Source organism: Zootoca vivipara, chromosome 14 (genome assembly GCF_963506605.1).
Source record: "Zootoca vivipara chromosome 14, rZooViv1.1, whole genome shotgun sequence".
In the NCBI taxonomy this organism is placed as follows: domain Eukaryota; kingdom Metazoa; phylum Chordata; class Lepidosauria; order Squamata; family Lacertidae; genus Zootoca; species Zootoca vivipara.
Genome location: NC_083289.1, coordinates 45,796,036 through 45,823,976, shown reverse-complemented (window position 1 = coordinate 45,823,976; position 27,941 = coordinate 45,796,036). Strand labels below are relative to the sequence as shown.

At 47.8% G+C, this 27,941-nt stretch overlaps 1 protein-coding gene across 1 annotated transcript; it reads right to left on the bottom strand.

Annotated features, from left to right (window-relative positions):
- Positions 1 to 9,351: 9,351 nt before the first annotated feature.
- Positions 9,352 to 17,606, bottom strand: SOCS1 (suppressor of cytokine signaling 1). Its single transcript, XM_035132183.2, has 2 exons — positions 17,346 to 17,606; positions 9,352 to 14,144 (listed from the first exon to the last, which is right to left on the bottom strand). Exon 2 carries the CDS (start codon positions 14,067 to 14,069, stop codon positions 13,446 to 13,448), a length of 624 nt encoding a protein of 207 aa, XP_034988074.2. The 5' UTR covers positions 14,070 to 14,144; positions 17,346 to 17,606; the 3' UTR covers positions 9,352 to 13,445.
- Between the last annotated feature and the right edge of the window lie 10,335 nt (positions 17,607 to 27,941).

Here is a 27,941-nt window from a genome sequence, read left to right as displayed (position 1 = left end):
GCAGAAGTTTGAGGGGCAAAGCGTTCTCCATGGCTATGCCTCTGTGCTTACAAACGCTTTCCTTCCTGAGTTCCTGCCTCCCACAGAGCCTCGGAGGACACAGGCATCTTGCCAGGGGAGCAAAACGGTGGGAGTTGTATCAGAGATGTTCCCCACGCTTAACACTAAAGATGGCACATGGTTTCAAAAGTGCAAAGGTCACAGGGTCAGCCTGGAGATCAGTCATAGAGAGGCTTTTTCAGTGTGGGCGGGGCCAGAGACAAAAGTGGGCGGAGAAAATAATGTAAATTCTACCTTTGTAGAGTAGGCTACCGGTAGTTTCTGCACATATTCACACACCGCTTTCTAGCCTTCAAAGCAAAGAAAGTGTATTCTTATTCCGATTACCACTACTATTATTTCATCTCCCACATAAAATTGTTGTTGTTTATTTTGTATATTTTGTATATTTTGTATATTGTATATTTTGTATATTGTATTATTTTGTATTTTGTATTTTGTATTTTGTATTTTGTATTTTGTATTTTGTATTTTGTATTTTGTATTTTGTATTTTGTATTTTGTATTTTGTATTTTGTATTTTGTATTTTGTATTTTGTATTTTGTATTTTGTATTTATACCACACCCATCTGGCTGGGTTACCCAGCCACTCTGGGGGCCTTCCAACACATATAAAGGCATAATATACTGTATTTTTCCATGTACAGTGGTACCTCGGGTTACAGATGGTGGGCTCTCCTTCCTTGCAGATCAGATGCCCATCTGTCGTTGATGCTTTAGCTGTGATTCCAACTCTACAATTCTATGATGCTATGGTTCTACTTAGGGACGTGGGTGGCACTATGGGTTAAACCACTGAGGACTTGCCGATCAGAAGGTCGGCGGTTCGAATCCCGTCGACGGGGTGAGCTCCCATTGCTCGGTCCCAGCTCCTGCCAGCCTAGCAGTTTGAAAGCACGTCAAAGTGCAAGTAGATAAATAGGTACCGCTACAGCGGGAAGGTAAACGGCGTTTCCGTGTGCTGCTCTGGTTCGCCAGAAGCGGCTTTGTCATGCTGGCCACATGACCTGGAAGTTGTACGCCGGCTCCCTCGGCCAATAATGCGAGATGAGCGCCACAACCCCAGAGTCGGTCATGACTGGACCTAATGGCCAGGGCTCCCTTTACCTTTATGGTTCTACTTGGGAGTCATAAGCAGGGCAGCCAGGGAAGTGAAGGGCGAATTACATTTGGCCCCATTCTGTTCTCTTCCGAACTTCCCGACGTTCTGATTTAGCTTCCCCAGCTCAGTGTGAACCAAAAAGGTTGAGGGGGGGAAGGGGAGTGTTAATCCATACCAGTGGCAATACACAGTTTTGCAATTAGGCTAATATACTGAACATGGTAGACGAGGGCACTGCGATTAAGTAGACTCCCAGGGAAGGAAGTGGCTTTTTATCACCCAGATCAGAATATTTATGAACCTATCTTCGCCTCTCATGAAGTTATTGTATCTCAGGTAAGGCGAAAAGCAAGGCTTGCTTTCCCAGCCATGATTTATAACAAGGACGGGAGGGGTTTCCGTGTCACTGGCGGAGCAGGCCTTGCCTCTGCCCGAGGAAACATCCTTACAGTTCAGGATGGGTCAGTCGCGCACGTGGAACAAAGGAAGCTGAATCAGACCATCGGACTTCAATGCCTGGCAATGTCTCTCCAAGGCAGGACATTCTCCAGCAAGTTTCAGAGGCTGAACCTGGAATCATCTGAGAAGATGCTCCACCACTGAGCGATGGTCCTCCTTCCTCTAAAATTCAAGTAAGGTTCTAGTCCTCATGGTTCCGTGTAAACAGCTAAATTTGACAAGGCCACAGAGAGCTGCTTTACTCCCAAATCAGACCATTGGATCCATCTTAGCTCAGTATTGTCAACAACACTGACCGGCAGCGTCTCTCCGGGGTTTTGAGCAGGAAATCTCTTCCAGCCCTACCTGCAGTTACCGTTGGGGATTCAAACCTGGGACCTTCTGCATGCAAGGCAGGTGCTCTCCCCCACTCACGTGGTTGCTCAGGACACCTGCTTTTTTAGGGGCACAGCAGTGACGCAATGCATAGTCGAAAGGGGGTGCAGCCTGGCAATATCACAGAGGATCTCATGCGGTCATGTGCAGACTTGAGATTTAAATTACTTACGGCTGATGATGATGATGGGTGGCTCAATCAATTTCCTTTTCTCTCTGCTTCTCATTTTTCCAATCTTAAGTCCCCGACATTTCCACATCAGTTTGCGGATTTGATGAAAATTCATCAAAGAATTCCTCCTAATATACGCTGTATCGCCCAATATACAGATCTTTTTACAAAGAGAATTTCTCTAATATAGTGCCATTTATAAAAAATAAAAAAAATCCCACTTACATATACATTAAAAAATAAAAATGAAGAAGTGTGCATGCACACGAAAGCTCATACCTATGACAAACTTAGTTGGTCTCTAAGGTGCTACTGGAAGGAATTTTATTTTTATTTATTTTTTATTTTTTATTTTGTTTTGACTATGTCAGACCAACACGGCTACCTACCTGTAACTCAAATATACATTTTTATGAATAGTCTAACCCGGTCTTATGCATCTCCATACACGTGACATGGCCAGAGAACTGCGCTGCAAAATTCAGAGGAGTGTGGATTTGAAGGATGGCTGCGTTATCGGTTTGTGCGTTGTTTTGGAAATTATATTAGGATAAAATGCTTTGTAAAATTATTCAGCCAAAATTGCACGTGTCTGCTTATTAGGAGAAAGTTGCTGGTGAATTTCCATGAGGACTAATTCTTCTAAAGTCACAAATGGATGTGGAAAGGAACAGAAATTAAGACAGGAAGAGTGAGAAAACGGAGATGGACTAAAATGGATAGATGGATCAGAGAAAAGGATTGTTTAGTCAGCGTCAGTCTCACATGGGCAGAAAACGCCTCTGAGGCTGTCACCACCCTTTTCTTTGGTTAGGAATGTATGGGGCCTGTGTCAGCCAGCAGTTTAAGCATCAGAACTCCTCCAAATGGATCCCTAGGAAGGAAAGCATCTCATTTGCCTTCCTAACTGCATTCTGACAACCGGTCGCGCCCCAGGAATGAACTTATGTGGCTGACAGGTCATTTCCGCTGATGACACTAAAAGGCTCATTTGGGCTCCTTGCCTCTTTTAATGGGAACGTTAAAGACACACCATGCCTTTGATTTAAGACTTGCCTTCCCCACCCCCACCCCGTCCGCTTTCTCCTGCATGCTAATGAGAGTCTCTCGGCCACAAATGAAAAGTTCAAAAGTTCTCTGGATCTCCGGGGGGGGGGGAGTGCCCTTAAGGCCTATATTTCACCTGAATTTTCCAAACGAGAATTTCATAGAATCACAGAATCGTCGAGTTGGGAGGGACCCCGAGGGTCATCCAGTCCAACCCCCTGCAATGCAGGAATCTCAGCTGAAGCATCCATGACAGATGGCTCTCCAATTTCTGCTTTAAAACCTGCAAGGAAAGAGAGTCCACAACGTCCAAAGGAACCGACAGAGCAGGTGGACTCACTCCACCAGAATGGGCTTCACTGCTGAAGAAATTCTAGGTTTTCACCAAACCTCTTAAGGGGGTTCTCAAGCCCAAGCTTAACCATGACTTGGTACTGGGCACAAAGTCATAGAATCGTAGAGTTGGAAGAGACCACAAGGGCCATCCAGTCCAACCCCCTGCCGAGCAGGAAACACCATCAAAGCATTCTTGACATATGCCCGTCAAGCCTCTGCTTAAAGACCTCCAAAGAAGGAGACTCCACCACACCACAGTCCTCAGAGGATAAATCGGACTCCCCACAGGTTGAGGATTTTGAGGAGCTGGCAGAGACAGAGGCGGAGCTAGCTGCTCTGGCACCCAGAGCGGAACACAAACTGAGCACCTGGGGGTGGGGGTAGCCACCCCGGGGGCGGGGCTAGTCACCCACAGAGGGTGTGATGAGCCACCCATGTGGGCAGGGTGAGCGTCCCAGGGGAGCACCTCCTGCAGTGAGCAGCGAGTGTCCCAGGGGGCGACACCCATGGCAAGCATCCCAGAGGGGTGGGGCAGCGATGTCACCCCCCCTCAGGGATGACACCCAGGGCAGACTGCACCTACTGCACCCCCTTCCTCTGCCAGTGGGCAGAGTCCTCTGGAAGCTGTGCTTAAAATCCCCTTCAGGAGCCCTCTGGCTGGCAGGAGACCTGACAAAGAATGCTTGGAGTTGTGGAGCCACCACCACCCAGACACTGAGAACGGCAGCGCTAAAAGCTCTGGGCTGAAGAGCAATGAGATGGCGTGCATCGACAAACCCAGTTTGTGAGTAAAGGGTCTCCTCCTCAACCTTGGATCTGTAGCTATGGTTAGAATACAACTCCCAACATCCCTAGCTAGCAGCTCAGGGATGATGGGAGTTGTAGTCCGACCATAGCTACAGGTGCAAAGTTGAGAGTCCTACATTGCAGGGGGTGGGACTGGATGACCCTTGGGGTCCCTTCCAACAGGCCTGGAAGGCTAGAGTTCATAAATTCTCCTTCAGGAGCTATCTAGCTGCTGGAAACATCAAACGTAATCCAAACCCCACTGAGACACGGGTAGATACGGATTAATCGATTAATAACCAATGAATAGATAAATGAGTAACAACGCTGCTCTTTAGCCCATCTTTGCGAACCCAGAATGTTTGTGCAGGAAGGAACAGGATGCACACATTAGCGATCTCCGACCGGACTCTACCGGGTATCTGGCTCCCGGGTAACTCATTGAGCCGAATTCCTAGGAAATGTTGCATAATAGAAAGTTGAAGGGCATTCGTTGTCTCCAAACCTCATTATAGTTGGCTGGTGCGGGGCAGTGGAGGAGATCATAATGTTTATTTTGTTCAAAGGCTGGCCGTGGTCCCAGTGGGGCTTATGGAAGAAAAGGGAAAAAACCTCCTGGTATTTCATTTTATGCTTTTGCTATTGGAACACGGGAAGCAGTTTCATATGGAGCTAAACCATTGGTCCATCGAGATGAGTATTGTTTTTACTAAACACCAAGTGGATCAGGTTATGGGTCTTTCCTAGCTCTACCTGGTGATGCCCGGGCTCGAACCTGGGGCATTCTGGATGCAAAGCAGATGCTCTACTGCTGAACTACACCCCTTCTCTGCTGTGATGGGAGTTTCGTTTCTCCCATCGTTTCAGAAGATGCAGATTTGACAGACGCGCCTTTAAATGCAAGCTGAATTGAATTTCTCTTCTTGCAGCCCTCTTCTTCCAAAACAAGCAGCGGAGGGAAACTTTAGCAGAATTTTAGACACATTGGAAAAGGAAGTTTCAGGTTTGTATGGTACACTGGGCTCGCTCAGCGGAGACAGGAATTCTGACTGTAGCACCTGGACCTGCCAGCAAGGAAACTGAAATTGGTGATGGTTTGGAGGAACATCAAGACAGTGGTAGGTCTGAACTCGCAAAGTTCCCATCAGATTCGGTAGCTAAACAATTAAATGGCATCTACCAAGACTGCAAATTGAACTCAGAGTCCTCCTTTCACACCAATACGAATGCTCATTTCGCATTTGTGATCTAGGCTTCAGATCCAAGGCTACTGATGGATACTGCCGATAATGTAATCTGCTTGCTACCTTCCAAGGAATTGATCTTGGGTGTGCGGGGGGGGAACCGGGGACCCTGTACCCCCCTTTTGCTGTTCCCCAATTAACTCCTTGACCTTGAACTATTGCTACGCAGGAAGCTAGCTGCCGGCATTGCCTCTTGGGCCAGACCAAGTTAAAAGCCAGTGACTTATGAGGCTGGCAAGCCAACAGACTCTTAGGAACTGGGCTGCGGAAAGCAAAATGACCCAAAGGCTACAATGAGCTCGCCAATTCCGGTGCTCTCAGTTGTGTGTGGAACAAAGTGCAGGAAGCCAACATATTTGCTTATTTGTTACTTTTTACAAGCCGGCTGCCCTCCAAAGACATTTGGAGCAGCAAACAGGGCCTTCTTGCTACCTGCACGACGACCCTGCGAGGTAGGTAAGGCTGAGAGGAGGCAACGGGCCCCTGGTCACGCAGAGGAGGCATACAGGGCACCCCCACCCCGGTCTCTCCATCCTTTATCCAAGCAAGCAAGCAAGGGACATTAGCACAGTTCAAGCACACCATTCCAGCCAAGATGAAGCATGCAAGGAAAATTCAGTGGTGTGTCCTGCTGTGAATCCTGGGGGGGCAAGCAGAGAGTTTCAGAGGGCAGCATTTGATACACACACACACACACACACACACACACACACACACACACACACACACATCTCAGGCTCCGCACTCCTGGATAAGGTGGTACGACCGCCTACTCTCCCTCCCACAGGCTGTTAATTCATTGCTGGGAAGTTAATCTGCTCTGTGGTTTCAGCTGCCCTTATTCTTTAAATGCACAGCTGGCGATGGCGCAGTTCCCTGCATTTTGCAGCCCATCCTGGGATCCACCAAGGTGAAGGGCAGGTTAAAAATGCTCTTGGTAAAATAAATGTGCATATGTCCACGTTAATGGGCCGAGAAACACAAGCAGCTGCCTAATACCGAACCAGGGCATTGGTCCATCCAGTCCAGGATGGCTTGCACTGACTGGCAGCTCTCTCTGCCTGGAGATGCCCGGGATTCGATCCCAGGACCTTTTGCGTGCAAAGCACGTGTTGTTCCCAGCTGTGTAGGTGGGCAGTGCAGCAGAGCTCACTGGTTCTGAAACTGACAGCCTGTCTCCATCAGGTAGATGAGGGAAGATTCAACCATACCTCCTCCTGAACCCTACCTGTACATAAATTTCCATTTGGTTTGTCCTTGTGCTTTAAAAAAACAAAACAAAAACACTTTGTTGTGCTGCTATTTTCTTCTTTTTTATTTTGCATTTGTTGCATTTTGTTGATCAGCCAGCTTCTCTTAGCCACTCCGAGCATCTCCGTAAGGAGAGGGAAACGTGGATTTTGGATTTCGTTATAAAATGAAAATAATTATAGAGAGGTTTGCAAGGCTGCACACACAGAGACAAGCACTGATGCCATGGATCCGGTAGACACCTTCTAGGTAGGGGCACTGTGGGCCTGGAATGTGTGCAGGTTCTAGACTGCAGGCTCCTCCCGATGTTTCTTGCTCTGTGCAACCTGCGGCCTTCCAGGAGGTCTTGGACTCCAACTCCCATGAACCCTTGCCAGCGGTCCGGGATGATGACAGTAGAGCAGGTCCCTCGCCCCTGGTGCAGTGGAAGGATGGCCAGCCCCTTTCCCTTGTCCTCTGCAACTTGAACTGGCAAATATCTGTTCCCAGTGGCCTCTGCCCTGAGCCACGCCCTCCGTGTTTCCTTGGAAAGCCGTCTAAGCTTGCAATCCTGACCCCACTTACCTGAGAGTAACATCCCACTGAATGCAACAGCACTTCTGCGTAGATGTGGTCAGGCTTGCACGGTAAGCTAGTAAAAGTCACTGCCTCCAGTGGCAGTGAGTTCCGCAGGTGGATAGTGTGAACGTGTCCTTCCTGGGGGAAGGGGCAGTAGCTCAGAGGTTAGAGAATCTGCTTAGCCTGCGGAAAGACGCAGGTTCAATCCCCAAGTAGTGAGTGGGAAAGATTTCCTGATTAAAAGCCTGGAGAGCTGCTGCGAGTCAGTGTGGACAATACTGGGCTAGGTGGACCCAACAGTCTGTTTTGCAGTGTCCTTATTCATTTTTGCCTTTTACACAGAGCCATGAGGACTAGAGTCTTCACTTTGATTTTAGGGGAAGGACCATAGCGCAGTGACAGAGCATCTATCTGCTTTCCAGGCAGAAGGTTCCCCCAGTGGCATCCCCACATAGGGCTGGGGGGAGACTCCTGCCTTAAGTCCTGGAGAGCTGCTGCCAGTCAGTGCGGCCGGCTCCACACTGGGTGAAGCAATGGTCTGACTTCCTTTGTTCCTCTGTGACATCAGCCATGGGGGGGGGGGCTACCCTTCTTCCCCTGCATCTTTTCCAGCTGTGTGTTGTGCAGTGACTATTCACAATATTCCGAGCGCAGCCACAGCACGGATTTATATAACAGCACGGCGATAGTGGCAAGTTTTATTATTTGCCACCCCTTCCTTAAAGATTCCTAATATGGCCTTCGCCTGTTACAGGACTTGAGTCAACAATTCCCTTTCCTGGCCAATGACCACCAGGTCAGACGCCCAGCAATGTACATACCGAGTTAGGCAAGTTTGGGTTTCGTTTCTTCCTTCTCCTCCGTTCACAGAGTTTAGAAAGGGGGATGGAGCGGAAAACCAAGCCTTTTGGGGCAGATTGCAGCCAGCTTGGAGTTTCAAAACACCCACTTCTCGGATGGGTGAAAACTCAGGTGCAGTCATGAAGGGGTGGCAGAAGTCGTGGAAGGAATATTGGGGGTGGATCTGGGAAAGGGTGGGAGTAGGATGAATAAGTAAAGAATATCTTTAATGGACTGATATGCACGGTTTGATTTGGGAATGATAAAAGGAATTCCCTGAAATGCCTAGAGGATTTGGCCACAGCAGTAGGGGGGATGAGATTAATCAATCAGAGAGAAGGAAGGAGGATAGATTAATTAAAAATTGGAATATATACATTCCTGGTAAAAAACAATAAGTTAAGGGAAGTAATAAAAGATAGAAGAATTGAAATGGAGTTGAATTAAGTTTGGGAATTGGAAATATAAAAATAAATATATAGATATATAAATATGAGTGCTATGTCCAAAGTAGAAAAGTTAATTTTGAGTATTAAAAAGGGTTAAATTATTACTGTGGAAATTGCCTAATTGATAATTAATAAGGAACCCTGAGTGGGGGGAGTCGGGGAAGTTCAAATTGTTATGAAAATGATATGAATTAAGAAATTTTTTGTTTAGTATTGTTTTTTTTCCCTTATTCTCTTTCTTTCTTTTTTCATTTTTGGCCTTGTCTAGGTCTTTTTTTGCTTGTTTTTTGTCTTTTTGTTTTATCGCTCTATATATGAATGTAATTTGATTATGATGTATTCTCATCCATGATGTTAATGGAAAATGAATAAAAATTATTTTAAAAAAAGAAAAAGAAAACTCAGGAGGTTAGGGAAGCTCTTAATGTTTGATGCTTTGTTGCTTTTTTATTATTAATAATATTTTGTTGGGAGCCGCCCAGAGTGGCTGGGGAAACCCAGCCAGATAAGACGGGGTATAAACAAATCATCATCATCATCTTCCAATGCGGCTTAGGACCCACGTACCTAAGGGACCGCCTCTCCCGGTATGCCCCGCAGAGGACATTAAGGTCCACAAATAATAACATACTGGAGATCCCGAGTCACAAGGTGGTTCTCAATACTAGCCCCGACCTGGTGGAACGCTCTCTCTCAGGAGACTAGGGCCCAGCGGGAGTTGTCATCTTTTCGTAGGGGCTGCAATACAGAGCTGTTCCGCTTGGCCTTTGGACTGACTCAGTCTGACCCCGGTGTTACCCTCCCCTGAGGTTTTATCCTACAGATATTTAAATGAGGTTGCCCTTGTAGATTTCTAATTTTAAAATTGAATTTTAACATTGTATTTATCTGCATTTTAATTGAATTGTTTCTTTTATGCTTGTTTTGATATTCTTTTTGTTAGCCGCCCTGAGCCCGGTTTTGAATGGGAAGGGCGGGGTATAAATAAAGTTGTTGTTGTTGTTGTTGTTGTTGTTGTTGTTGTTGTTGTTGTTGTTGTTGTTGTTGTTGTTACAAACAGCCCTAAGGGGAAATCTCTCTCTCTCTCTCTCTAAAGTGGGTATATAGCAGGGGTGACCAACTCCCAAGAGACTGTGATCTACTCACAGTTAAAAACTGGGAGTGATCTACCCCCTTTTGGGGGGTTCAGGTCAAAGCTGTTGAGTTTTTTTAAGGAAGGGAAGCCCTGTTTTTTTGGGTTTAAGTCAAACTTGTCGAGCTTCTTTTAGGAGGGAGGAAGGCCCATTTTTGTTTAGGGCTTCAGGTCATAGTTGTTCAGCTTTTTTTAGGGAGGAGGGAAATTTTGGGTGAGCTTTTTCTGGGGTGCCAGTGATCTAGCAGTGATCTACCACAGACATCCAGTGATCTACCGGTAGATCATGATCTACCTGTTGGACATGCCTGGTATATAGGGAACAAAAACTTATATAGGGAAAATAGGGAACAATTCTTAATCTCTTGTTGGAAGCCGCCCAGAGTGGCTAGGGAAACCCAGCCAGATGGGTGGGGTATAAATAACAAATTTATTAGTATTAGTATTAGAACAACAGCTCCAAATGAACCTAGGAATCTGCCTTGCACTGACTCGACTGATGCCACAATCCTCATGCAAATGTTTTCTGCATGCTACCTTTTTGCCCAGAGGGACCCCAACCTTTGCCCTCTGGAACTGTATGTTCAGCGCAAAACCGCATGCATGGAGTTTATCCCCCTGCCAAGTTCCTCGCTCTCTTCCCAAAACTAAGCATGCCCAGCCAGCCGCAGCAGAGGCAATGCACCCTGAGACAGATGGGACCACTGGAAGCTGTTTTGCCCCAAGCCAGGTGGTTCATCCATCTAACTCAGCTGGCAGCTTTTTCCTACCCCTTGGGCTTCTGGTCCTTTGAACTGGAGAGGAGAGGAGCCAAGAGCCTTCTGCAAGCGAAGCAGGTGTCCTGCCACTGAGCTAAGAGCCTTCCCCCCTTCCAAGCTTCCCACAGGGTCATTCCAGCGCTGATACCGCAATTCTACAACTGGAGGTGTCAGGAATTGGACCTGGGAATCCTCTGCATTCTGGGCTCTTATTGTATGTTAGAGGTGGGGAACCTTTCGCCCGCCAGATGTTGCTGAACTACAACTCCCATTAGCCCCAACGAGCCCAGCCAATGGCAAGGCAGGATGGGAGCTGTAGTTCAGAGACATCCCATGGGCCAAACGTTTGCCCCACATCTGCTTTAGGTGCTCGTATCACTGAACTTTGCCTCTTTGAATCAGCCTTCTCCACCAAAACGTGGTTGGACGACACCTCGCATCATCCCTGAGCCTCCGTCACAGCGCTGCTGACTGATGGGAGCTGGAACCCAAAATACCTAGCAGACACACCGGGTCAGGAAAAGCCTCTCTAAATATTTTGCATCTCCAGGTCTTCACCGGAGGGGAGGGGATGGTGTCAAGACACTCCTTAAGATCTGCGTCAAAATAACATCACCTGCAAACCCACATCCTGCCAGCTTGAGACTGTTGCGGAAACTAACTACATATAAAGGACCCTTGGGTTGTTTTGTTATGCGTTCTACCATTCGCACATCCCCAAATGGGAATTTATTAGCGTTCCACGTTTGTTTGTTTTTTGCAAACCGTGGGAAGGAAGACCTGGAAGCACACTGCATGTTTGGAAAAGCTGTTACATCTATCTGTGCCTGGGGCTTCTGGGGACATTTTAGAGGTCTTCTCCACATGGTGGAGGTAGCCCTGAGAAGCTGCCCCCGGGAGCCATTGCGTTTGTCCTTCGGACTGTGGCCAACCTGCTCTCTGCTTGTTATTTGCCATAGATGATCAGGACAGAAGACTTCCAGCTGTCCACCAAACATACCCTTCCAAAACATGGAGAGAGCAGGCAATGGAATGTCAACATGGCTCTGTACTGCAGTGTCGGCCAAGGAGCTTCCCTTTAGAGCAGAGTTTCCCAACCTTGGGTCTCCAGCTGTTTTTGGACTACAACTCCCAGTGGTCCTGCTAGCTAGGGATGATGGGAGTTGTAACAGCTGGAGACTTAAGTTTGGGGAGCTCTGCTTTAGACCATGGGTTGTTAAGAGAACTACATGGGGGCCACCATAGCTTTCAGAGCACCGTCTCCTTTATGGGACCGCTCTGACCAGCAAGCAATGTCCTGCAAGGAGTTCCATTCTTTGCGGAAGCGAGATACTCCTAGTACATTCCACCTGAAGTGCAGATAGGGCAAGCACCTAGCAGCGATGCTGTAGAAGTGGTTTGACTTCACCCCCAGAGGTGCACTTCATTGTCTCTCGAGACAGATGGATGCCAACAAGAAGAAGCTTTCAAGCATTGGGCTGCGGGTTGGACTAGATCAGGGATTTTCGGAGTCAGGGCCCACTTTTGACCCAAACATGCATTTGGGGACCCATTTCTTAATCTTTTCCCATCTATTCCCATTGTTGTAGTGCTCCTGCTTCACTGTTGATCCTGTTAAACCACATGGGACCTACTAATGGATCCCAGCCCACGAATTGAAGACTGGTAGGCTAGATTACCTGGGAGGTCCCTTCTCCCTCTGGGATTTTTGTTATTCCATGAGCAGGGCCTTATTTCCAGGGTCCTGGACAAGATCCCAGTTGGCTAGGTCTAATTTCAACTTTCAGAAAAGACCTTCGGCAGCTCTCTAACACCCCTATGCATGCAGAGTCAGTGGACCTTATTATAGAATCATAGATAATGGATGAGTTAGAAGGGAACCCCTAAAGGGTCATCTAGTCCAAACCCCCAGGCAACACAGGAATCTTTTGCCCAGCATGGGTCTCGAAAACACAACCCAGAGATTAAGAGGCTCATGCTCTACCGACTTGAGCTACATCCCAGGCGCTGTTCTTTTTAGAGGTCAATGAATTATGCTGCTTTAACGTGCAACTCTCAAGTAAGTGACGATATTATTATCTCCAGGAAGCATTGCTCTGTGCCCAAAGAAGAGTCACAAATGAAGCCAGAAGCAGATAATGAAGCCCTAGAGTACCCCCCATCCCCAGATGTTGCTGAACTACAACTCCCAACATTCCCAGCCCCTGGCCATACTGGTTAGGGCTGAAGGAAACTAGCTCGGCGACAATGGGAGAGCCAAAAGTTCCCCAAATCCTGCCCAAATCTGTGGCCTTGCAAAAACTAAATATCCAAAGCCCACAAAGAGACTAGAGTTCTGGTGGTTGTTTTTTGCAAAAACTTTTAGAATAAGGTTTATTACCCCATTTAAAAAAATAGGTATAAAATAACAGCACGTTCTGCCCAGCAGAACACATTATTGTCAAGACTTTCGTGTAGCCTTGCTTTGTGCAAACAGTTTTTCAGTTATGAGTTATGTAAACATTAAAAGTCAAGTGTTCCAAGTTCCACCCCTCCTCCTCCTCCACATACAGTACAACTGCTACAAAAATAGATATGTTCATGACTGACACATTTCCAAAAATCCCGACATCTGCCAGCATTGCTGCAATCTGCACATCCCAACAGTCATGGCGCCAAAGGAGTCTCCGCGCAACTCCAAGCTTTCCATCACAACCGCCTCTTCGCCCTGAACAGGGCTCTCTGCGAGCGAGCGGATCGCTTCCACTCGGCCCTCAAGGTCATAGCTGCACGCTATTTTAAAAGCGGCAACAGACAAGAGTGACCTCTGGGGCCTCGATTTCCTCTCCCGTCTTCACCTTCTCCCAGCCGCGGTGGCCGATTTAATGCAAGCCCCTTACAACTTGAAAGGGAACGATTCTAGGTAATCCTTTAAGACCGGGTTGAGGGGGACGCGGCCCAAGTTCTCTCTGCCGTAAGTCGCCACGATGTTTTTCCGACAGAGTTCCTGCAGGGACCGCATGCGCTCCTTGCGCAGCGGGGCGACCAAGACTTTCCGCGGGGAGCTGACATAATGCTCCAGCAGCTGGAAGAGGCAGTTAAACACCTCTTTGCTGCCGTCCAAGCTGAAGCGGCCGGCCTGGAAGACCACGCGGATGCTAGTGGGTCCCGTGGCAGTCTTAACGCTAATGGTGAAGAAGCAGTTCTTTTGCCGACTGTCCCGGATGAGGAAGGTCCCCACCGGCTCGCCTTTGAGCTTCTCATGGGCCGCGTTGACCGACAACGGTCCCCAATAAAAACCGCACTCATCCAGCAAGGCGCTGGTGTGAATGATGGTGCTGAAGTCCGCCTGCGAGCGAAAGGTGTGGAAGTGGGTGTCCCGGGGCGCTGGCACGGCGCTGGCACAGCCGAGAGCGTGGGGGACCCGGGCTTGCAGGGCGTCCCGCAGCGGGGGCTCAAGTCGACACCTCAGGCCTGTCGCGATCCCATTCTCAGGCGTCACGCTGCTATGTGCTACCATCCTACAGACTTGGCCCGCCGGTGTGGTCTTCCATAGCCTCCGGGGCCTGGGAAGCGCTACTGCGACGGGGCTCTCCTGCGATGCAAAAGAAATAAGCCACAAATCAGGAGAAGTCTACCAGGAAGGAACAGCCTCTCGAGAAAAACCACAAAGCTTTGGCTGGTCTGCACTAAGTAAAGACAACACTCCCGTTGGGGAGCGAGCTCATTCATGTCCTCCTCTCTCTCTCTCTCTCTTTTTCCTTTTCAAACAAGAGAGAGAATCAGCCTAAATAACGTTTACACATGCTCGCAAGTGGTTTCCTCCTCTCACCGCAAAATGCATCAGAGGCCCACTGATGGGAATCGCCGGTTCAGAAGCCCGCCTTTCCCATCAGTTGATTAAACCCGATAGCGCTGTTACTTACACAGCGCTAGAATTTATCTCCGAGGCTGCTCTCCGTCCAGGAACAAACTCACCCCACACACACACAAAAAAGGTGTCACTTCCGAGTAAATTATTTCACCCCTCCTGCCCCACCATAGTCGGAAGATGATGCACTCCACGCTCTCCCTTTTTTTCAGACCCCCCCTTTGGTTTTGCTCTGAATGTTTATGAAGAGAAGGAGGAGGAGTTTTCAGAGAATCATAGATATATATATCTATGTATGCCGCTTTCTGAATGAATAAATGCAGGGCTCTAGAAGAAGAGGCTGTGGCTTACTGGGGCAGCTGTATGCTGCAGTGGGAAGGGGAGTTGCAATCATATAATTGTTGGAAGGGCCCTCCAGGGTCATCTAGTCCAACCTCCTGCAGCGCAGGAATCAATGTGGAGTTGTGCAAGAGAAATGTCCCTGCGGATCATTCCCCATCCTTTTTGCTCTTGCAGCAGCCTTTGCTGGCCTGGGACTCCCCCACCACCAATGTTTCTGGAGCGCACACCTACCACCCGCACTGCTGTTCTGGCTGAGGCCGGCGGGAGTCGATAGCCCAAAACATCTGGAAGCCCCCCCCCCAGGTCAGCAAAGGGTGCTCCGCTTCTGTGTTTCGAAGCATGGAAACTCAGAAGAGAGTGGGATTTCTCCAGTTTGGGGTCAAATCCCCCAGAGCAGACACAGCTTGCCAATATGAATAGATTCCTTTGTGCAAACCAAAAATAATAATAATTAATGTGCAGTTTGCCCGCTTGCCAAATCACTGAGTAATCCTAGATCGCCCTCTTGGAGAAGTGCTTCCCCTCCCTCCTGCTTTGCAGCCCCCGCCCCCCTATCTCATGGGATCTTAAGGCTATAATCTCCCCATGCACACACACAAATCAACCTCCGTGAACTTGTAAAGCATTTCCCACTTGCTCTTTAAGACTCTCTCTCTCTCTCTCTCTCTCTCTCTTTTTAAAAGAAGAATCGCTTGCACTTTAAGTGGTCCAGTTTAAATGGCTTCCTATTATTGATATATCTTCAGCATCCACCAGTGGGGAGGGAGGCAAAGCCTTCCCCGGGGCGAAACTGCTTGGAACTGCCAGGGATGAGTTCCTAGCCCCCAGCATCCACTAGGGTCGATACATCTCCTTCACCTGCTTCGACCTTCCTGGCAAGCATAGATTTTAGGATTTATTCCCCCCGGCCCGGTCAGTTTATAGATCTCGGTTGGCACGTCACCAAGAATGCACAATGCATTCTCAGAAATCGAGCCTCCCAGGTACGCCTGGAGGTCTGCAGCCGGTCAGATTCTGAGCCGTTCGCAACCTGGCGCAGACTCTTTAATTGCTTCCAAGTTGCGGGGAAGCAACAGCTGGCATCTGTAAAGTCTCCATAAAGTGTAGGATTCGGATCTCGCTGCAAGACCGGTGTCAGCAAATACCATTGCCAGGCAGTGATGAATAATATTAGGAGTCATGAAAATTTTACGGGACCTCACAAACGGGAAATGACTGATCTGAAAGAGCAGCTCAGGAGGGAACAAGGCGCTGAGGTGGCTGCTGGTTGCAACGACCACCGTAGGCTCAAATAGGATGGAGAGCAGGAGAATAATTGGGGGGGCCTTATCTCAAACCTCTCCACCTCACTTTTCGGCACCCAACATGCTATCACAAGCAAAGCGATCTGGACCATGTGGTATGATGCTACCACGAAGGTCTCCCGTCCATGCCCTCCAGTTTTGCAACGTTCTTTGTTATCCAAAGAGCCCTGTGCAACTCCAAAGCTTGTTTCCCTTAACCTGCCCACAAAGGAGCCCTGTGTCACTCAAAAACTTGCTACTTTGCTCCTGGAAATGGCCTGTGTGGTTTTATTTTATTATATAGTATTGTAATAAATCTGTAAAAGGCCTTGCCTTTGAAAGAGGGCACAAGGAATATATGGGGCAAGGTGAAAACGGACAGATTACACTGCAGTAGGTGGTTCTTACACATGTCAGGTACATCACTATAACCCAAATACTAATCCGTTTCTGGACAGGTTTTGAAGACAGAATTTTACTGCCATTTAGTTCATCTACGTACCGAGGATGAGGTGAAGCCTGTTCTTCCAGAATTTTAAGGGCTTTTGGGAGGGAGGGGGGGGAAGGATAAAAGGAGCGAGCTATATCTACCGACACCTCATTAAATCCGCAATAAGTGCAAGACTTCTACAGAAGTTTGGCATAAACTTCCTAAACAAGGAAATCTTAAGACAAAGGGGCAAAGGAAAGGGGAAAGCAGTTGGGGAAGAGCATTGTTTTCGTAAAAAGAATTGAAGGCGCCCTCCCCAAAAGACCTCTCTCGCCCTCGCTCCTTTCCCCACCAACCTCCGTTGGGGAGGAATGGCGGGCCGCTTGCGTTTCAAAGCCGTCACCCTAATGCAAGCAAACGCGAGAGAGACGACCGAGAGAGAGAGAGAGACGTTCTTATTTCACTTTCAAGGTGGCGGCTTTTGAAGCTGTGCTCCAGATCTCCGCGGCTGCTCCGCTCCACATTTGCTAAAGGTCGCTGCGATCTGTTTCGGGTTGGGTTTTTGTGTGTGTGTGTTTTCGTAAGTGCGCCTGGTTTTTTTTTTTTTTCCTCAGCTGCAATCCTGCGCTTTGGAGAGGGGGGCGCGTTTCCTTCCAAGCAAAGCAGCTCTGCTTTTTATTTTATTTTATTCTATTTGTCCCCGCTCCCTAAAATACCCCGGCACCTAACTTTGCCCTCCCCACACCAGAATGGCTCCAGCGGGGCCAGAATCCTGCCAGATCCTGCTCTACCTCCCCCGCCCGCCCCCCAGAGGGCGGGGGAGAGAAGCGGCATCTCTCTACCTGGCGCAACCCGGAGTGTCCGCCTTACCTCGGGGACGCGCCGCTGCTTCTTAACCAGAGGGGAGCGGCACTCCTGAGAAGGGTGGCCGTCGTCGCCCCCGCCGCTGCAGTCGCTGCTGTCGCCTTCCAGCGCCCGGCCGTGGCACCGCCTCCGCTCTGAGCTGCTGCTGCTGCTGCTGCTTCCCTGGCGGGGCTCGGCAGCTGCATCATCCGCTCGGGCCGCCGCGAAGCCACGTCGATGGGCGCTGCGCAGGACCGAGGCTGCTGCTGCTGCCGCTGTTCCTATCGAGGCCGCGGCGCGTCTGTCCTCATCGCCGCAGCTGATGGCTTTTTAACCCGCCCCCGTTCCCTCCCTCCGTGTGGGACCCGCCCTCCCTCCCGCGGTTGCTGCGAAAACACGTGCCTCTCTCTTCGCCGAACACTTTCGCTTTCCATCCTGGCCACATCAAAGGCGCCTCTGGAGGGGAGGGACCTGGAACTTGCGCGGGCGCCCTCTGCACCCCTTCGCTTGCTTCCAGCCCACGTTTACCTGCAAGCTGAAAGTGCCGGATTTACCTATAAGATAAACAAGGGGTAGCTTAGGGCCCCACTTTCTTGGGGCCCCCCAAAAAAAAATTAAAGGGGGGGGAGAACTGGATGTACCTTTCCAAAATATAAGATAAAAAACAAATAAAATTAAACCTGCATGCAGCAACAGTGGCAAATGGCTTTAGATACCTATTAGGTCCATAAATTGCCATGTATATATAGCATATATTCAACAAAAAAACCCAGCAGCAATTGGTTGTTGACAAAGGACATATAAAGGGCCCATTACCTTCAGTAGCTTAGGGCCTCATCAAACCTAAATCCGGCCCTGCCTGCAACCCCAGGGGTGCCGTGCCAACCTAAATGAAATTGCGGGGAGGGGCAGGTAAGCCCAAGAGGTGCGCACTTACTCGGGAGTAATCCCCCGTTGCATGCACTCGGCGGGACATGCCTCGCTCGTGTTGATTTGCCGTGTTGCGCTGCTGGGTGTTTGTTTGTTTGTTTGTTTGTTTAGTAGGGAGCTCCGAGCTGCAACTGCGACTGGCCGAAGTGGGACTTGCTCCCGAGTAAAACCTACTCCGGGTTTGGGCTCCCCCGGGATATACAGTGGAACCTCGGTTTATGAACACCTCGGTTTATGAATTTTCGGTTTATGAACGCTGCGGACCCATCTGGAACGGATTAATTCATTTTCCATTACTTTCAATGGGAAAGTTTGCTTCAGTTTATGAACGCTTCAGTTTATGAACAGACTTCCGGAACCAATTACACCCATGCTTCAGTTTATGAACGCTTCAGTTTAAGTACTCCGCGGACCCGTCTGGAACGGATTAATCCACTTTCCATTACTTTCAATGGGAAAGTTCGCTTCAGTTTATGAACGCTTCAGTTTATGAACAGACTTCTGGAACCAATTGTGTTCATAAACAGAGGTACCACTGTAAATAGAGGGTGTTTTCAGCGCCGCCAGGCGCCGGTGCGCATCTTTCTGGGGTTGTGCAGCATAAGAACAGGTTGAGAGGGGCTCTGAGCAGGTGCAGAGTGCGTTCCTTGCATTCAGAGAGCCGCAGCCGCTCCTCTCAGGGAAGCTTGCGCCGGGGAAGTGTCAGAGAAATGCACTGAAAAGTGCAGGATAACTGAATGGTGGCCAAGGTGCATGATAGCTCAGTTGGTTAGAAGGCAGTGCAGGTAATGTCTAGGTTGCAGGTTTGGTCCCCAGTTGCATATTTGGGCTGGACTGAGATGATCCTCAGGGTCCCTTCCAACTTATGATTCTATGAATGCCCAAAAAAGAGCAAGCACCATCTGACCTCCACGTAAGCAAATCAGGATGAATGTTCAATAAATAAATTTAATTCAATCTAATATTTAAAAAATGTTATGGAAAGAGATTCTTTTTAATTTCTATAAAAGGAGGGTCTTGTGCGGAAGGCAGCTTTCTGTTTTAATCTGGAGGTTCTCCTGGTTAGGGAAGGACTTCTCTGCCGCTTTCAAGGAGCAAGAGGAAATGTACTTTGCACATGCATAGAGGTCCTTTCAACTGTTCATTTAAAATACACGTGTGCAGTGCCGGATTTACGTATAAGCTAAACAAGCTATAGCTTAGGGCCCCACTCTCTTGGGGGCCCCCCAAAAATTATGAGTCTTTGTAAATTGTTTTTCTAATAACTTTTGTTATTGCCAAATGCCAATGTGTTTGCATTATTAAGTTTGTTATGAATAAAAAATCATTTTAAGTTAGAACTTAATTGTATTTCACTATTAATATACTTCTTAATTGTATTTCAGTTCAACAATTACTTTGATAAAATACATATGTAGTTATGTGATAGCTTTAGATACCTATTAGGTCCATAAATTACCATATAGCATATATTCAACACAAAAAAACAGTGACAATTTGTTGTTGACAAAGTACAGCTGGACATATAAAGGGCCCCATTACCTTCAGTAGCTTAGGGCCTCATCATGTGTGTGTGTGTGTGTGTGTGTGTGTGTGTGTGTTGTCCTTGAAGAGAAAACTACTCCAGGATGGTTTCTAGAAAAGCACAAGCCAATTTGTTCATAATAAAAGATCACCAGACTAGCAATTAATAATATAAATGGCCTGAAGATTACTAGCACCTGGCAAAACCAGCCTCTGATGTGCAAGACAATGAGGGGAGTCTGTTGTCTTCATGGCCTTATAAGAACATCAGGGGAACCCAGCCAGAACAGGCCTGCAGCGGACCATCCATTCTGCGCTCCCAGTGGCCAACCAGACACCCCAATGGAAAGACCCAAAGTAGGGTGTGAGTGCAACAACCCTCTCTTGGGCTGGGATTCAGAAGTAGGCCACCCAGGATCCTCAAGGTAGCCCTCATGAGGACTAGTAGCAATTTATATATTTTTCTCATAGCGTTTTTGTTAAGTCTCCACCAATATTTCAAAGCATTTCTCATATACAGTACAATTTTTTTTAAGCATACAATTTTCTTGACTTCCCACCCACCTTTCCTGATATTTTTGCTCCTTTTTATCAGCTGTTTTATACGTTTTACATAAAAGGTGAAAGGTATACCTTTTACATAAAAGGTAAAGGACCCCTGGACGGTTAAGCACAGTCGAGTTTGACTTTGGGGTGCGGCACTCATCTCCGCTTCTGGCTCGATGAGGCTCTGTGACAAGTGCCAAAGCGCATGGAAACACCATTTACCTTCCCGCTGCAGCAGTACCTATTTATCTACTTGCACTGGCGTGCTTTCAAACTGCTAGGTTGGCAGGAGCTGGGATAGATAAACAGGAGCTCGCTCCGTGGTGGGGATTCGAACCGCCGACCTTCTGATCAGCAAGCCCAAGAGGCTCAGTGGTTTCGACAACAGCATGCATTTTTATTATCTAAACCCCACTAATGTTAAATCTTTCAGTAATCAACTGCTTATATTTCAAATCCTGCCTGCGACTTCATATGTTGGTGATAATTGGATAGGTAATCCATCTGCATTCTTCATTAAACACTTTGTCATTATGCCCTCTTAATTTGGCAGTTAATTTTGCCATTTCAGCATATTCCATCCGTTTCATAAGCTATTCCTCCTTAGTTGGTAATCCTTTCTGTTTCCACTCGACCAGTAGCCATTTATAGACCTTGTGGTGGACATCCAGCTGTCTCGAGAGACAATGGAGTGCGCCTTCATGGGTGAAGCCAAACGGCTATGTTAGCAGCACTGAAGTGACCTCCCTGGGGCGCAAGCCTGGGCAGTGTGTCTGGAGCTTCTAGGGTGCCCCAAGGACAAGGCCCCCCCTCTCGGCCTCACGGATGGCAAGCAGCGTCAAAGGAAAGCAGAGCAATGCATTTGGGCCCAGCTGGGGTGCAGGAGTTGGCAGAAGAAGGTGTACAAGACTGTCTTAAGCACACCCCGGAAATTTAGGTTGGTGCCATTAACATGGATTTTTACATGTTCCATTTTCCTAGTGCAACAAATCGGCGTTATGAACGGAATTGAGCTTCTTGCTGTTAGGATAGTGACAAGGAAAAGTGTAATATGAATGGATATTTCACGGGATGATGCTCGTTCCCTGCAAACAAGTTGGATTCAGTGCTCTAGAGTCTCACTTCCATGTATAAGTTTTGTGAAGGGTGAATGCGCAAGAAACAGGTTGTGTGATGGAGCCCTTGTTTCTACCCAGCAGGGCCCTTTTTCTTTTGTTCTCAATGGACTGCAGGTGCTTCCATGGGCTTTGGACCAATGAGCAGCTATTAACAAAGACATCTGAGAATGGAGCCTCTGCACCCAGAGGCAGTCTACCTCTGAACACCAGGTGTTGAGGGCAAGCCACAGGGAAGGTAATGTTGCCTTGACATCCCGTTTGCTGGCTTCCTATCTGGCTGGCTGTGTTTGGAAATCGGCCTGCTGCATTGGATCCAGAAAAGCAATTATTAACCGCCACTAAAAAAAGGTTGGGGGGGGGGGACTTTATGCTTAGTGGAAATGGGGGGGGGTCTAATTCTACCACTCAAGCATCACTTTCTGTTCTTTAGAACTTAGGACCCTATAAATCAAAGACAGATCTAAGAAGCCAGACAGAAGCAAGGGAAAAGAAAGAGAAACCAGGTCCATTTATGCTCAGAAGTGCAGGTTCTTGGAAAGCTTTGAGCCATTCAAAACTGTCATATCAACCCTGCTGACAAATGTCGTGATATGTCTGTTTTTAATTTATTTCCTCTTTCTATTCATGCAGGAGTGCCAGTTGGCCTCGCAACTGTGGGTGCCCGGGGCTGTGGGTGCCAGGCAGCGTGCATGGCCCTGGTGTCGCAATTTGTGGGTGCCCGGCTCCTTCATGGGGAATTTTGTGGGTGCTTGGGCACCCAGGGCCCCAGGGAGCCGGCACCTATGTATTCATGCATTCTTATTTTTCCTTGGCAGTGAAAGAGGTTTGGGGGGGGGCAAGGGCACTGTTGTTTGTCTTCATTTGACTGCAGTGAGAGTTGTTTGTGTGTGTGAGGGGGGGAGAGATTGTTGGGTCAAGTTAGCCCTATTGATTTGTATGTTTTCGGTGGGTCCCTGTTGTTGTCCTGTCGGGCTACGAATGCAATAAAAAGGAGCCACACCGGGGTAAAGGAATCTTCTTTTATATGTCCCTGTATCATAGAATGAGAGAATCATAGAATCATAGAGTTGGAAGAGACCACAAGGGCCATCCAGTCCAACCCCCTGCCAAGCAGGAAACACCACCAAAGCATTCTTGACATATGCCTGTCAAGCCTCTGCTTAAAGACCTCCAAAGAAGGAGACTCCACCACACTTCTCGGCAGCAAATTCCACTGTCGAACAGCTCTTACTGTCAGGAAGTTCTTCCTAATGTTTAGGTGGAATCTTCTTTCTTGTAGTTTGAATCCATTGCTCCGTGTCCACTTCTCTGGAGCAGCAGAAAACAACCTTTCACGCTCCTCTATATGGCATCCTTTTATATATTTGAACATGGCTATCGTATCACCCCTTAACCTTCTCTTCTCCAGGCTAAACATACCCAGCTCCCTAAGCCGTTCCTCATAAGGCACCATTTCCAGGCATTTGACCATTTTGGTTGCCCTCTTCTGGACACGTTCCAGCTTGTCAGTATCCTTCTTGAACTGTGGTGCCCAGAACTGGACACAGTACTCCAGGTGAGGTCTGACCAGAGCAGAATACAGTGGTACTATTACTTCCCTAGATCTATACTCCTATTGATGCAGCCCAGAATTGCATTGGCTTTTTTAGCTGCTGCATCACATTGCTGACTCATGTCAAGTTTGTGGTCTACCAAGACTCCTATCAGTTTCAGTCTGTTGGTTAGCTTATTTAGCAAGGCTGTTTGCCATATGATTTGGTACCAGTGATGTGTCTGTCTGGGTGGGAGAATGTTTGTAGTATTCTTAGTTACAGGTAGGTAGCCATGTTGGTCTGCCGTAGTCAAAACAAAATAAAAAGATTCCTTCCAGTAGCACCTTAGAGACCAACTAAGTTTGCCATTGGTATGAGCTTTCGCGTGCATGCACACCTGGTATCTGAAGAAGTGTGCATGCACACGAAAGCTCATACCAATGACAAACTTAGTTGGGCTCTAAGGTGCTACTGGAAGGATTTTTTTATTTTGTATTATTCTTACAGTAAAGGGACCCCTGACCATTAGGTCCAGTCGTGACCGACTCTGGGGTTGTGTGCTCATCTCGCATTATTGGCCGAGGTAGCCGGCGTACAGCTTCCAGGTCATGTGGCCAGCATGACAAAGCTGCTTCTGGCGAACGCCGTTTACCTTCCTGCTGTAGCGGTCCCTATTTATCTACTTGCACTTTGACGTGCTTTCGAACTGCTAGGTTGGCAGGAGCTGGGAACGAGCAACGGGAGCTCACCCCGTCACAGGGATTCGAACCACCGACCTTCTGATCAGCAAGCCCTAGGCTCTGTGGTTTATAACCCACAGTGCCACCTGAGCTTAGTCCTGCTGAAAAAGCAACACTTTCTAGGGCAGCAGGTGGCCTGACGGCATGACCTGTGTGCTCAGCCACTTATCAAAGGCAGAAAAGGGGTTTTTCACTTTTTTAGCAGCCTAAGCATATCGGCTTCTGATTGTTTTTTAGTAGCAAGTTCCTGGTCCGTAAGGATGTCCAGATAGGTTTGTAAATCTGTGAGCTTTGTTTGGAGAAGGAAAATCAGGAGCAAGGGGGAGGGGTTAGGAACATGGTGTTCATTGGCCGGGTGGTGAAGCCTGAATGCCCCACATAGTTCTCCTGCGTGACAAGTTATGCAATGAAAACCTAATATCTAAATCAGGATGCCAGTCCCTCTAATAGCCAACTCAGAAAGCGAGTGCCGGCCGCTGGTGGTGCGAACACTGAGCTGCTGGGAAACAAAACCCAAACCGTGGAGTTGGTAATGAAACAAAGGGCAAAAAGGAGAAGGGGAGGATTCACTGCAGCTTTGTGTTGCAGTTCGCACTTTCTGTTACTGCCGCAGGCCACAGAATTTGACTTCTCTGCGTGCAGAAGGAGGGTTGCCTCCCAGGGCTTAGAGAAAAAGAGGGTCTGCCGCAGCAATGTGGCTCCAATGAAACAAAGCACATGGGAATTATTTCCCATAGCACGGCCTGTATGTAACTGGTATACAGTGGAACCTCGGTTTATGAACACCTCGATTTATGAATTTTCGGTTTACGAACGCCGCAGACCCATCTGGAACAGATTAATTCACTTTCCATTACTTTCAATGGGAAAGTTCACTTCAGTTTATGAATGCTTCAGTTTATGAACAGACTTCTGGAACCAATTACACCCATGCTTCGGGTTAAGTACGCTTCAGGTTGAGTACTCCACGGACCCGTCTGGAACGGATTAATCCACTTTCCGTTACTTTCAATGGGAAAGTTCGCTTCAGTTTATGAACACTTCAGTTTAAGTACTCCGTGGACCGTCTGGAACAGATTAATCCACTTTCCATTACTTGCAATGGGAAAGTTCGTTTCAGTTTATGAATGCTTCAGTTTATGAACAGACTTCTGGAACCAATTGTGTTCATAAACCGAGGTACCACTGTATATGGTCCAGAAGAGCACTTTCCATTTCTGGAAGCCTAACCACTTGCCAGCTCCTTTGAACAGTTTTATCTGACCATCAGATGCCTTGCTGGGAAAAGCTTATCGGGGAACGGCAAGCTGCGTCGCAGATCCTGTTAAGAGAGTACGCATTGGTGAGAACATCTAGGTAATCATAAAATGCTCAGAAGTAAAGACAGACACCGTGTCCGTTGAGATCAGGTGTGCCAAGCCTAAACTGAGACTGAAAGCATTTCTGCTAAGAGAGTTTAGATGAGAGGAAATGTGCTTCAGCAGATGAGAAGTGAGGCTATTCATTCCCAGTGTGTTGAATCCTAGAAGAAAGAGAAAATGAGAGAAAGGCACTGAGTGGGGAACCTCAAGCTCAGTATCATAAAATTGTAGAGTTGGACGAGATCCCAAGAGTCCTCTAGCCCAACCCCCTGCAATGCAGGAATCTCAAGTAAAGCATCCCTGACAGGTGGCCTTCCAACCTCTGTTTAATTATCTGTTTTAGGATTTTTCCTGGCATCAGCGTCAAGTTGACTGGTCAACGGTTACCTGGGTCTTCTCCCCCCCCCCCTTTTGAAAACAACATTTGATCACTTTTAGTCTGCAGGCACCTCACCTGTTCTCCAAGAATTCTCAAAGATTAGGGACAGAAGGTCTGAGATTACATCTACAAGCTCTTTTAGCTTGGATGCAGCTCGTCAGGCCCTGGAGATCTAAATTCATTTAAAGCAGCTAGGTGTCCTTCCCCCCCCCCCACACACACCATTTTTCCTTATCTTGGGCTGCACCTCCCTCCTTGCATCATTTATTCTGGTATCACCAGGTTGAGCACTGCTTTGGGGTGAAGACAAAGGCAAAGTGGGTGTCCTCTGTCACTCAGTAGCATTTATCCATCTTCTCCATGCACAGGACCTGCCACTTGCTTGTTCTTCCTCTTGCTTCAAACACAGCCGAAGAAACCTTAAACTTTTATTATTACAGTCATACCTCGGTTTAAGTACGCTTCGGTTTGAGTGCTTTCAGTTTAAGTACTCCGCAGACCCGTCTGGAACGGATTACTCCACTTTCCGTTACTTTCAGTGGGAAAGTTCGCTTCAGGTTAAGTACGCTTCAGGTTAAGTATGGACTTCCAGAACCAATTACACTCATACTTCGGGTTAAGTACGCTTCAGGTTGAGTACTCCACGGACCCATCTGGAACGGATTAGTCCACTTTCCATTACTTTCAATGGGAAAGTTCACTTCAGGTTAAGTACGCTTCAGGTTAAGTACAGACTTCCGGAACCAATTGTGTACTTAAACCGAGGTACCACTGTACGTCTAACCTCTCTTGCAAGTCTGAGCTCATTCAGAGCTTTACCCCTCCTGACCTTCTCCCTGCGACTGCTGGCTACTTGTGTCTACTCCTCCTTTGTGATTTCCCCTTTCCTTCCATTTCTTATACATGCCCTTCTTAACTCTCAGCTCATCTGCAAGCTCCTTATGCAGCCACACCAGTTTCCTTAGATGCCTCCTGCTTTTCTTTCTTGCTGGTATTGTCTGCATTTGGGCCTTCAATAGTCCACCTTCAAGAAACGCTCATCCATCTTGGACCCCCCCTTCTTTTTGGGTGTTTCTGACCATGAGCTCCTCAAGCTTTTTGAAACCAGCCTCCTTAAAGTCCAGAGTACACGCCCGACTGCACTCACCTTTCCCTTGCCTCTGCGTCATGAAACCCAAGTAGTGTGGTACTAAATTCAGAAGTGATGGGTCCCTTCTAAGATTATGCCACTTCTAAGATTATACAGTGCTGTTATAATTATACAGTTATGCAATAATAATAATTATGGGTACTTGACTCATGCACATCTTCATGTCTTGCCTTTCAGCTAGATCTCTCTCTCTCTCTCTCTCTCTCTCTCTCTCTCTCTCTCTCTCTCTCTCTCTCACACACACACACACACACACACACACACACACACAGAGAGAGAGAGAGAGAGAGAGAGAGAGAGAGAGAGAGAGAGAGAGAGAGAGAGAGCTTTATTGCGGTCCATATACCCAAAATGGGACCCAGGTGGCACTGTGGGTTAAACCACTGAGCCTAGGGCTTGCTGATCAGAAGGTCGGTGGTTCGAATCCCCACGACGGGGTGAGCTCCCGTTGCTTGGTCCCAGCTCCTGCCAACCTAGCAGTTCGAAAGCATGTCAAAGTGCAAGTAGATAAATAGGTACCGCTACAGCGGGAAGGTTAACGGTGTTTCCATGTGCTGCTCTGGTTTGCCAGAAGCGGCTTTGTCATGCTGGCCACATGACCTGGAAGCTATACGCTGGCTCCCTCGGCCAATAATGCGAGATGAGCGCGCAACCCCAGAATCGGTCACGACTGGACCTAATGGTCAGGGGTCCCTTTACCTTTACCTTTATACCCAAAATACACAGTACAGCAATTCATTCATTCATTCATTCATTCATTCATTCAATAGTATATATCAACAGTTATTAAGGTGCAAGAGGGGCCTTACTAGCTGAGCATAAGCCTAGGGTTGCCCCATTTCAAAAAGTAAAAACCAGGACACCCCCAAAAGTTGTTTTTTTTTAGACAAAACCCAAAATTGTTGAGCTTTCCCCCCAAAAAATGCAAAAAAACCCATGATTTTTCTGCCTAAGATCCAAGACAAGGCGCCGCCTTTTGGAAATCCCCCCCCCCCCGGATGTCAATTCTGCCCTTAAAATCCCAGTGATGTCCGGAAAAATCTGGATGTATGGCCGCCCTACTTTAGCCTGTACATATTGATTTCTGATTCTTACTGCCTCCGAGAGGAATTTTGCTGCAGCCAGTATCAACCTAATCCTCAAGAAGAACATGGTCAAATGACTTGGAGCGTTTCAACATCTTTCGGAGTGATTTGTGCCTTCTGTGAAACTTCATGGTCCATAGCAGAACTTGCATGCCATTCTCTTGAAACTTGAAGCATTTTGTGTTTTAAAGTGTTCTGTCAGACTCCTTTCAAGTTTTGCACAAAGATACAACAACTTGAGCTCTCAGAGGATCTCCT